The 12,137-nt window shown below is 43.3% G+C and overlaps 1 protein-coding gene across 1 annotated transcript in view; it reads left to right on the top strand.

The window, feature by feature from the left end:
- Positions 1-6,057, top strand: part of Epg5 (ectopic P-granules 5 autophagy tethering factor) — a 104,020-nt gene extending 97,963 nt beyond the window's left edge. Inside the window, exons 41-44 of the mRNA XM_048363420.1 lie at positions 1,196-1,412; positions 2,058-2,273; positions 4,348-4,462; positions 5,695-6,057. Of these exons, the coding sequence (XP_048219377.1) occupies positions 1,196-1,412; positions 2,058-2,273; positions 4,348-4,462; positions 5,695-5,877 (731 nt within the window). The 3' untranslated portion in view covers positions 5,878-6,057. The remainder of the gene's footprint in view (positions 1-1,195; positions 1,413-2,057; positions 2,274-4,347; positions 4,463-5,694) is intronic.
- The last annotated feature ends 6,080 nt before the right edge of the window (positions 6,058-12,137 follow it).

The raw sequence follows: 12,137 nt of genomic DNA, 5'->3' as shown, positions 1-12,137 counted from the left end.
GTTACAAAGGGGTATCTTTCCCACCCTTCAGTTTACCTTTCTTATTTCCTACTCAACTCATACTTTGGAGACAACCTGATCTGTTTAGGAACTGCTCACATTGGCCTTTCTTGACTCTGATGTTTTTGTAAACATTATGTTGTAGACAGTAGGAGAGAAAGGATATTAGAGCGAGATTGCAGAAAATGCCTATAACTTGACATCTGTCTTGCATTGATGATAACCAACCAGTAAACTGTATCTACCCATGGAGGTGCAGTGCAAGTCACCATGGACCCATCCTCACTCCCCAGAGTTCAGAACCTGTATCACAATAGCAATAGTGTGTGTGTGTGTCTTGCACACACTGTCTTGCACACACACATATGTCATTCCTGGGATTTGAATTCAGCCTGGGCACTGTCCCTGAGCTTTTTTTAATTCAAGGCTAAGTGCTGTACTACTTGAGCCACAGCTCTACTTCCACCTGTTTTTTTTTTTATTTTTGTTGTTGTTGTTGTTTTGGCCAGTCCTGGGGCTTGAACTCAGGGCCTGAGCACTGTCCCTGGTTTCTTTTTGCTCAAGGCTAATGCTCTACCATATGAGCCACAGTGCCACTTCTGGCTCTTTCTGTTTATGTGGTGCTGAGGAATCGAACCCAGGGCTTCATGCATGCAAGGCAAGCACTCTAAGGCAAGCACGCTAAGCCACATTCCCAGCCCTACTTCCAGCTTTTTGATGGTTAATTGTAGATAAGAGTCTCACAGACTTTCCTGGCTGGGCTGGCTTTGAACTGTGATCATCACTTCTCAGCCTCCTGAATAAATAGGATTATGTGCATGAGCCACTGGTGCCCAGCATGATAGCAGTTTTTATTGAGATTGCGATGCATTGAGTGATAATAATTTTCCTTATGCAAAAGCATGTTCAAACATACTTAAAACTATATTAAACTTAAGACTCTTAGATGACCACTTCAGGAGATATTGATTAATACAATAAGATACATAAGCACACAGCCTTAAGTTACAATTTCTTAACCCTCTAGTGATATCTACCATGAGGACCTTCAGTCTGAGGCTTTGGTACCTTTAGCTTTTGTAGCCAGTAGGACCAATATGGAAAATGCTGGCAGGATGCTAACCTAAAAATATGTTTCAGAGTTGTTATGGACTTGCTTATGTCTTGATGTCTCCTCTTGGTGTTATTTTCTTAGGCTCCCTCAATCAAAATTTAGGATGGGGCCCTATTCTGGTGTCCCTTCAAGTTCCTGAGCTCACCATGGAAGAATTTCTGCAGGAGTGCCTAGCCCTTGGCAGTTACTTGACTCTTTATGTCTACCTGCTTCAATGTTTAAATACTGAGCAGACTCTAAGGAATGAAATGAAAGTACTGCTCACCCTAAGCAAGTGGTTAGAGCAGGTATACCCGAGGTATGTATGTTGGTGTTCTGGCCACTTTATCAAACTCATACTTAGTTTACTTGGAATTTAGGGTTTAGGGTTTAAGTAAGTATATGCTTAAGGAGAGACAACACATATAGACCAAACAAGGCTGTGAGGTCCCTGATACTTGTTTTAGCAGTTGTTTACAAGTTTTGTTCATTGGGTTAGGTTTTTGAGTAGATTTTTTTTTTTTTTGTCTAAAACAAGCATTTTGAAGTATCAAGCTTGCTGACATGGTGATGTACATCTGTAATCCCAGCATTTGGGCTGAGGCAGGAGGATTGTGAGTTCCAGGACACCTGAGTGATGTAATGAGACCCTGTCTCAAAACAAACAAAAAAATAAGGAATATGAAGCACTGAGCTTCAGCTTTCTTCTGAGTTGAGTAGTGAGACTAAAACCTACTTCCTAGGTTTGTGAGGATTAAGTGAGAGAATGTAGAAAGCCTGGACACAGTATCTGGATATATAAAGTATTCCATAAATAGTGGCTGTCACAACCCTGTTACTTTATTAACACTAATATGTATTAACACTTAGGCTTAGTTAGCCTAGGTACTAAAGCTCACATGTGTCTTTTCAATTAAATGAAAGTGGGATGATTTTAATTGATTTCCTTGGGTGCCTCCCCTAGCTCTGCAGAGGAAGAAGCAAAGCTGTTTCTGTGGTGGCACCAAGTTCTGCAGCTGTCCCTGATTCAGACAGAACAGAATGACTCAGTCCTGATTGAGTCTGTCATCCGGATTCTGCTCATGCTGCAGAGCAGGCAGAGTCTTGTGGCTGAGGAGAGGCTCAGCTCTGGAATTCTGGGGGCAATCGGGTTGGGCCGAAAGTCACCTTTGTCCAACAGGTAAGGAAATACCTGTGCTGCTCTTTTCATTGGCCTCAGGTGGCTGCACCTGTTACAGGTATGACACCGCAACGGGCCTTTTAACTTAGGAGGGAGGTTTTCCAGAAAAAGGAAGGAAATATACTAGAGCCTAGAACCAGCTTTATTTAAAAATGTGCTTGTTGGGGCTGGGGATATGGCCTAGTGGCAAGAGTGCTTGCCTCATATACATGAGGCCCTGGGTTCAATTCCCCAGCACCACATATACAGAAAACGGCCAGAAGTGGCGCTGTTGCTCAAGTGGCAGAGTGCTAGCCTTGAGCAAAAAGAAGCCAGGGACAGTGCTCAGGCCCTGAGTCCAAGCCCCAGGACTGGCCAAAAAAAAAAAAAAAGTGCTTGTTTTGAAACTTGTATGTCTTTAAACTCAAGCAGTACTTTCCATTAGTATTGCTATGTTTTGGCTTTGTTTCCTCACTGTATTACTAATTGTGATCCAGTGAGAACCTTCGGTTAAAATCTCCCAGGCAGCTCCTTCATTGTGGACACTTGGTCTCTGTGGTGTGAGTTCAGGGAAATCCGAAACTTGTGAAAAACTCAGTCTAGTCAAGATGGGTGAAGGTCAGTTGATAAGAAGAAGTGATAAGAGGAATCTAGATTTTGTGCTTAAAAGTCCCAAAGTATGAATTTGCTATTAGCTTCCCAGTCTATCTTGTACTTTTGATGTCATGATTTTCTTTTCTTTTTCTTTTTCTTCATTTCTGCCTCCTACCTTTCACCCTTTTCTCCCTTTCCTTTTCCTTCTTTTTCCCCTGTTTTCCCCATTTTTATTCCCTTCTCTCCCCTCCTCTTCCTTCTTTGTGTGTGTGCATGTGTGCTTGCATGCGTGCATGTGTGTGTGTGTGTGTGCATGCACGCGTGCAAACTAGAGATTGAACCCAGAGTCTCATACATGCTAAGCATATACTGTACCACTGAGCTTATATACTTAGCCTACATCATGGTTTTTTTTCATACTCTGTTGAAGAGCTCATACTATTGTGATGTTGCTATTCTTGGGGAATAACCCATTGTGTTTTTTGCCTTGGGAACTACTCATTCCAGACCAGTTAACCTTGTGTTTCTGAGTTTATGATAAAATTTGGTAGACCCCTGTGACTTCATTTCATTTAAATTTAGCTTACATATTCTTTGCTTGAATTGAGTGCTTTTATTTATTTATTTTTTAGTAAAAAAGAGTTGTAATAAATTATATGTAACTTGAATTGATTTTGGTAACCATTTTAATCAGTGTAATTCATTGGCATTTAGTACATTCACAGTATTGGTATGTGTACTACTATCTAGTTCTAGAATGTTCTCATTACTCCAGGAGGAAGCCATATGTCCTTTAAATAATCACTTCCATTCCCTGCTCTCTGCTCTCCCCTACCCCAGTCTCTGGTAACCACTATATGATTTTCCATATTAAACCCTACTTGGGACATTTCATAAAAGTGGAATGTCTTAATTTCTTTCACTTAAAGTTTTCAGTGTTCATATGTGTTGTGAATGTGCCAATCCTTCATTTCTTTATATGGGTGATCCTCCACATTATTAGGGATCTCCCACATTTTGTTTATTCATTCATCAGCTGGGATACATTTGGATTGTTTCAGCCTTTTTTTTTTTTTTTTGCCACAGTGGTAGTACTGCTATGATAATTCCTGTACAAATTTTTGTTGGCATAACTTTTTTCAGTCTTTTGGATATGTTCCTTGGAAATGGGATTGCTGGATCATGCAGTAATGTTATTTTATTTGTTAAGGAAGTGCCAAACTTTCCCACAGGGTCTGTACCACTTACATTCCCACCAGCAATATATATGCATTCTAGTTGGTCTACAGTTTTGTCAGCACTTCCATACTCACATTGTTTGGGTGATAATAATAGGAAAAAAGAGGAACACTGCCTCTTGATCATATCTTAAGATTTTCCTGGAGAGACTAACAGCACAGTAGATTTAGAAATGGATTTATATTATTTTTAATAGGAAATAGGGTGATTAGTTTTAAATAGTTGCTTTAACAATCATGTCTACCTTTCTCTAACACCTAAGGTTCCGAGTGGTTGCCCGAGGTATGGCTGCCTTCCTTTCAGTTCAGGTTCCTACAGAAGACCAGATCCGTCTCAAGCCTGGCTCTGAATTACATCTGACTCCCAAAGCTCAGCAGGTCAGTAAAACCAGTTTTAGAGTTACAGGTTGAAGTTTTCTAGCACACTTTCCCCAGAACAGGAGGTGGCAGCTCTGGCCTGCACATACTATAGTAGCCCAGTGTTCCCTTGTGTGTGCTCTGCCATCTGGAAAATGGTTACATGTGCCCACCTCAGACTTTGAAAATTTTTGTAGGCACTTGCCTTGAGCTTGTCATTGTCATAGAAGAGGCAAGGGCAGGGCCAAACTATCCTATGGCTAAATTGTAGTCTGATGCGCTTAATTGTGTGCTGACCTAGCACAGAAGATGCAGTGGACATGGGTGGAGACTGGCTGAGCTTTTCCTTGAAACCAAAGCAACAGTTCCTATTCTGTTAGGCTGAAGGTTGATCACAGCCACTTGATGCCAGAGTAACCCCACACCAATAAAATAGTAGCTGTGAAAAGTGACAGTGTGTTCTAGAAACATGGATAGCTACGTCCTGGGTGGTAGGCTTGTGCATTTGGAAAATAGAAGTCCCCAATTCCAAAGACCACTGTTGTGATTTTTTTTGTTTTCTCATGTATAGTCTCTTTCCCTTCTCTCTTTGATAGTAAAGTAAGAAACATTAAAATTGTGGAATCAAAGAATGTTTTCCCTCTATTTTTTCCTCTGAAGAGCATTGTGGGAACATTTTCTTCCTCTTATGTGTTTGTCCTATGGACGGAATCAGGAGGAAGTTGGCCTGTGTGCTTTGCACTGGGTGGCCCTTTGGTGACCTTATCATTTACTCTTAGCAGCACTTAGCAGCTGGTTTCTTTAGATTTCCCTCAGGTAGCTTACTAGGCATCATTTTGTATCCTAGGAACAAATCCAACAGCAAATGTTGCAGGTCTCACCTTAGCAAGGTGTAGCTGGTGTTTGTGGTTTCTAGTTAGGCTCTGAGAAGAGAAGGGCGCAGGTGATTAGTTTGGGAGAACCCTACAGGTAAGACTTGGGAGAACAAGGAAAAGGCATATTCATAGTAAGACCTGACGGGCTGCTGGAATGGCTCCTGGCATGAAGGATCTTGAAATAACCCATAAAGGGGGAAAGTTGCAAAAGGCAGAGAAGCTTGTGTTGTAGCCTCCTGATTTTGTGAACCAAAGCTAATTCTGAGCTCCTAATTCCTTTTCTGTAGTCTTCTCCCTCTAGGCTCACAGTACTGCCAGATAATGATGATGAGGCAGTGTGCATCTGGGGGACTAACCTTATTCCTTCATGTTTTTTAGGCTCTGGCTGCTCTTGAGTCCATGACACTGAGTAAGCAGTATGTGGAGTACCAGGATAAGATACTACAAGCTGCTCAGTTTATAAAGCATCCTGGCCATTGCCTCCAAGATGGGAAAAGCTTCCTGGCTCTTCTTGTGAACTGTCTGTACCCAGAAGTGCATTATTTGGACAATATACGATAGCAACACTGAGGCTCTTGCAAAACCCTGCTGCTGTTCATGTTTACATTTAACTTTGCTGTTGCACAAGTAACTTTGCTCATTTTCACTGCAGAGCTCAGTTCTGCCAAGAAGTAGTTGTGTGAGACACAAGTTGGCAGAGGGTGTGTGTGTGTGTGTGTGTGTGTGTGTGTGTGTGTGTGTTGTGTGCATGTGTGTGTGCGTGTGCGCACGTTCCTTTCCAGGGACTTTTTAGTTTTTATGTTCATCTACAAGTGAAATTTGCTATGTTCCACTTAAATCCAGGTCATTCACCATGGCTGAATGTCCTAGTTATCTCATAGAACCTTGGTATATTTCCCATTTTAATTCCATGTCAAGAATTTTGTGCCAGATCTAACTGCTTCAGGAGTTACACAGAGCCTCTCTTTAGGGCTCCATGTGTGCTTTGAGAATTTATGCATTTCCTAAATGTGGGGAAATAACACATATGCTGTTTCTTTCAGAAGAGAGATCAAAATGTTTAAGCTGGGCATGATGGTGCACACCTGTAATCTCAGTACTCAGGAGGCTGAGACCAGCAGGATTGCAAGTTTGAGGCTAGTGTGGACCAACATAGTAAGATCTTATCTAAAAAAAAATCAAACACAAGTTGAATTAAAGTGAGTCACATATAAAACATGATCACTTGATCCTGATGTTAGTGGACAAACTGGTTGTAGCCATGTATCCTCTTAGAAACGCCCCTATTGAATTGGGTGGCAGCCTGGTGCTCTGTGAGGAGGGAGCCTTGCACAGGTGATGGGAGAACAGACAGTAGTGACTCTCCAGCCCCCAATCTTCTGTTTGCTCATCCCTGTCACCCCTGAAGTTACCAGTTCTCTAATAGATGCCAGGTTTGCTCCATAAGCTGTCCCATGGAGAGAGACGCTGGAGACTCCATTCCTTGCTTGTGTCTTTCTACCACATTTAAACTTAGAAAAAAACTAGAATTCTGGTACATGCTAGCAGAATTTCAGAAATTTGGCTTTCTTTCAGAAGCTATGTGCCTTGTCACTCTGTACATAGAACATTTGTTCCCCAAGACTGTCTCAGTGTTGCCTGTTATGTTCACATCTGCTCATGTGGCTTCCCCCTGGAATCAGCAATTTAGTTTCTGTCAACACATTCATAATTCTCACAGTGGTTCAAAATGGGTTTCGTCTGTCCAGCTTATGTAAAGTGTCTTTCTTTGCTTATGGGTTGTCTGTAGACCAAGAGTATATATCTAAGAATGTCCAAATAGCCACTGAGAGCTGTCAGTAAAGATAGGATATGGTTAACAAGATACTGATTTCCTTCCATGTATTCCTTGGGAGTGATTCGCCCCACATTTGGAAGTTTGCAGCAGCTCTTACTTATTGGACAGAACAATTCTCACAGACATGCCTTGGAGCTCTGAGAACATCTCTGTTTAGTGTCTCCGTTGTGTAGGCCACAAAGTGTCATCTCGTGGCGACACATCTCAGCTTTCCTTCTTTTTACTTCTCATTTTCAGAATCTGTTGTCATCTCATTCTATAAGAAAATTTTAGAAGCTGTGGACAGTTTAATTGGCTGATTTGGCATCGGTGATTTTATGACAAGACATGTATTGTGTGGTGTTTTTTTTCCTTTGAGGATGAAATTGTTAATATCCTAGAATGTGAACATTTTGGGTGATAATATATACATTTAATTAAATATGAAAATTATGATTACTCTGTTAAGTTTTGAAAGTTTATAATATTTATAATGTACTTAGCCTGTAAAAATTATTAAAAAAAATAAAATCAGTCTTTGTGGTAACTGGTGAATTTGGGTCACAGGGATCTCACACTTCAGTACAGTGTTTCATTTGTGAAGGGTATAGATTTTTATGCCTAATATCTCTAATTTATTTGACACCATTACTTGATTTTTGGTCAGTAATAATTCTTCCTCTTTCACTCCTTGAAGCTTAATATGGGATGGTACCATCTCATGGATTCCTTGGAGAAACTTTAGACTTCTAAAGTGTTGTAAAGACACTGAGATTATCCAGAACATGGCAGAGAAAAGGAAGAAGGCTATACACAGGCCAGCCTGTCCATTTGAAAGTAGAGGCTTTGCTTGGAAAATTGTCAGTCTGCAGAGAGCATAAGGCTGTGGTATTGGAGACAGGGCTAGGTCCTTTACCTCCACACTGAGGTCAAGGGGACCAAGGCGTGCTTCTGGGCTGCCCTGTGTGGCATGATCCAGGCTTTACTGCACAGTAGCATCAGCTCAGCAAGGTTCTGGTCTTGACAGAAAGTTTCCCTCTGCCTCTCCATTCGTCTCTCTCTACCCTGTGGAAGACATAGGGAGCTCTTTGACCTTTGCTCCATCACCTGACTAGAACTAGCAGTGCCAGAAGGCTAGAAGGCACAGCCTGTTGAGACAGGCTATCTTGCAGTGTCTGCGCACTGTGACTGGCAGTGGCAGTGGAGCTGGGACACACTGCACATTGCTAAAGCTCCAGGGCACACTGGCTGCTCCTGACTATCAGTGTGGCGACTCAGCCACTGGGTGCCTCTGCCTTCCCAGGTGTGCCCAAGTTGAGGCGGGAGGAAATGCAGGGCAGAAAATTCAAACCCTAACCAGCCTAACCTCTTTCCAACCAAGTGCTAACCTCCTTGTGCAGAATCACAGGCATGTAAAGCCAGCATGGTTCTCAGGATCCTTAGTTTCTTCTCTGACAGGCCAGTGTCCCATACTGTAGTTCTGGTGTTTTGTTGTTGCTGTTGTTGTTGGTGGTGGTGGTGGTGTGTGTGTGTTATACTGGTCCTGGGGCTTGAACTCAGAGCCTGGCCACTGTACTTGAGCTTTTTTACTCAAGACTAGCGCTTTGTCACTTGAGACACAGCTCCGCTTCTGGCTTTTGTGGGTGCTTCATTGGAGCTGAGTGTCTTGGACTTTCCTGCCCAGGCTGGCTTTGAGTCACGCGGTCCTCAGATCTCAGCCTCCTGAGTAGCTAGGATTAAAGGCGTGAGCCACCAGCACCTGGCTGTAGCTATGTTTTATATCAAGCCAAGATGCCTCTTGGTGACATTACCTATTGTTTGTGAATCTATCTGCCTGAAGCATCCAGGCTGTGGCTATTCCCTTGTTCCTTCTTTCTTATCACCTAGAGGGTGGCCTTGGCCACCCTCACCTTTTAATTCTCTCCAGTCAAATGCCCCATATCTTTCATTTGCCCTCTTCTACCATGATGGCAGCAGGACTACCCTTGGGAAGAGTGCCAATGTCGGTTGACATTGCATGAGCAGGACTAGTGGGGCCAAGACTAGAGTGGGATAGAGGAGGCCCTCAAGATTTGCAGGTGCTAAGAGACTGCTTTCTTGTATGCCCTGGCTGCACTTTTTGGCTCATCCCAATCGCTGTCCTGGTGCTGTCACATTCAGGCCATAGTGGCACATGCCTGGAATCCCAGCATTCTGAAAGGTGAGACACGAAAATCAAGAGTATGAAGTCCGTCTGGGCTATACAGTAAGACTCTGCCTTGTAAATAAAACCCTGGCAGTGCAGTTCACTCCTCTGCATCCTTAGGTAGCAGCATCAGCCCCAGGGTGGGTACCATAGGGTGGGTCTACTGAACTAATGGTGAATTCACACGCCACACCTACCTGTTTAATACTAGTCACCACCAAGACCAGTCTCATCACATACCTCGGTTTTAGCAACAGGGCACTCTGTACTTGAAGCCTCTTTATTTTGGGCCAACTTAGAGCTCCTTTTGAGATAGTAGCTGATCTTCTGACTGCTCAGTTAGCTCTGTCTTATTAGACAAAATGGATCTGTTTACACCTGGGTCGTGCTCAGTAAAGCTCTTGTCTTCTAGCCAGGCACTAATACTGACTTTGTTCTGCTCTTCCAGGATACCTTTCTACCCTGAGCATCCCTCAGCCATCATGAAGCCTAGAGTAGCTCTATTTATGTAGTTTCCTTCATTCTAGATGGCTACCCTATTTATTTATTTTTACTTTTTTATTTTATGCCAGTCCTGGGGCTTGAGGCTCGGGGCCTGAGCACTGTCCCTGGCTTCTTTTTTGCTCAAGGCTAGCACTCCACCTCTTGAGCCACAGTGCCACTTCTGGCTTTTTCTGTTTATGTGATACTGAGGAATCAAACCCAGGCCTTCATGCATGGTAGGTAAACACTCTACCACTAAGCCACATTCTCAGTCCCAGCTTCCCTTTTTTTGATGAGAACAAGTTAGAAAAAAAAAACGGATCCAATTTTAAGATAATGAAATTGCTAAGGAATATTCTATCAATGTAATGTATCAATGTAATCTTCCATTGAACATTGAAAGGTGCGTGTATTCACTTCCCACACATCTAATGTGACGTTTAAAACAATTTTATTTTGGTCATGTGGAATATTCACTTCTCATTGTCTGACATTTTTCTTGCTTGTACAAAAGATGAGTTTTTACATAATGGTGAGGAATAGGAACAGAAAAAAATGAGAACTGGTTAAAGTAAAATTCCACAAATAAATAAATGACATTCTCCTCTAATGTACCCATGGTGGCTCGTCTTGATTGTTTGGGGCAAGTTTGTTTGGCAAGTCTCCTTTAAATCACAGTAAGAAAAAAATTAAAATTAGGAAATTTGTAAGGGATAGAAGTCTTTATTCTGTGATGTTTCACCGTGATGGCAAAGCTTCTAATTTTAGAGAAATTGTAATTTGGGACTTTTAGAACTGGCATGGACAAAAGGCCATCAGAGAAATTACAAGAACCTCTTAATGTCAAGTCTGTAATATGGAATTGATTCTGGTAGAAGGGAGGCTTTAAAAGCTACACAAAGGCTCCCAAGCAAGGCATGAATTGTGATGGACTGGGGGGTGGTGGGACTCTCGGAGAATAGATGTATGAGCTGAAGCCCCCTGGGTTTGGTCCAGGTCTGCTCTGAAAATCTACTTTTCATGTTAGCATGCCAAGGAGTGCTTCCTTTGTGTTTTCATGATTGACACACCTTGAATGAGCCAAGGTATGGTCTGTACATTCCACTTGAGATTAACACCAATTTGAGATTCCCCAGGACAGGACCTTCTGGGTGTAGAGTGTCTCTTCTTCTCCTTGTCTGGGCTTGGTTTCCTTTTCTAGATGGTTTAAGAGTTGGAAAGCATTCAGGACCAGACTTGTGTTCCAGGAAGTGTAAGACCTGTAGCCTACAAACACATTAGGAAAGTCTGGTCTTAAAAGCACATAGTCGTCTGGGTCACTTCTCTTCCTGACTCCCTGCCTCCGGGTGGAGAGCTGGGTATTCTCTCCCACAGTGCTCAGTGCCTGTTACTTGTCTCTAGTCTGGCTCCATCTGAGTCTCCAGAGAGGCTGGTGTGTTCTCTGAGGCCCTGCTTTCTGTGAGGCCAGGCAGGATGCTGCTCCGTGTGCAGTGTTGAAGGAACTGCCAGCTGCCCTTCGACGTGCTTCTCATAGCTAGTCACTGTCTGAAACAGCTTATTCCCACTCCCAAGGAGCCCTGCTACCCAGTGCAAATGCCACAGCAAGGACCATCAACTTGTTAGCCCAGGCCCCTGGGCTTCTGCACAAGATGTGATGTATGTCAGCCACTCCAGAGAGGGAGTGCCAAACTTCAGCTTGCCTAAAAATCACCCTGTGGCCCTGGCTAGCCCCCCTGCTTCTGTTCTCATGTTCCAGCAACCCCCAGCTGTGTGAACAACACATGTGTCTGAACTAGTCTTTCCTTGGACTGTCCCTTTGCTTGCAATGCCTTTTATTCTTACCTCCTACACTCCATTCTCCCCTTGATCTCCCCCATCTATATGGCCAATGTGGACTGTCTCGGAACACCCTTTCCCAAGGAGTCCACTTTTATGTGCTTCCACAGCACCCCAGCCACTTCTCTCATGACATGGTTTCCACTTGCTGGGCTGCTCACTAGCTTGAGAGCTTCTGGAGCGTCTTACCATGGAGTCACAGATACTGTCCCCAGCTCTCTCTTGTGTTGTCCCTTCTAAGTACCATGTAGGGCTGCTCTGCCTGATGTCTTGAGTGAGATGAGAATGTGGCTGGGTCTGGTTATCAAGTGATGATCACCAGTGGAAGCCCTCTAGAGGATGTTTTTTCTTGTTGGGAGAGACGGGGAGGTCCTGGGGCTTGAACACAGGGCCTGGGCACTGTCCCTGAGACTCTTTGTGCTCAAGGCTAGTGCTCTACCACTTGAGCCACACCACCACTTCTGGATTTTTCTGTGATTAAGAGTCTCATGGACTTTCCTG

Source organism: Perognathus longimembris, chromosome 15, assembly GCF_023159225.1.
Source record: "Perognathus longimembris pacificus isolate PPM17 chromosome 15, ASM2315922v1, whole genome shotgun sequence".
NCBI classification, from domain to species: domain Eukaryota; kingdom Metazoa; phylum Chordata; class Mammalia; order Rodentia; family Heteromyidae; genus Perognathus; species Perognathus longimembris.
This window is presented reverse-complemented; position numbering and strand designations above follow the sequence as displayed.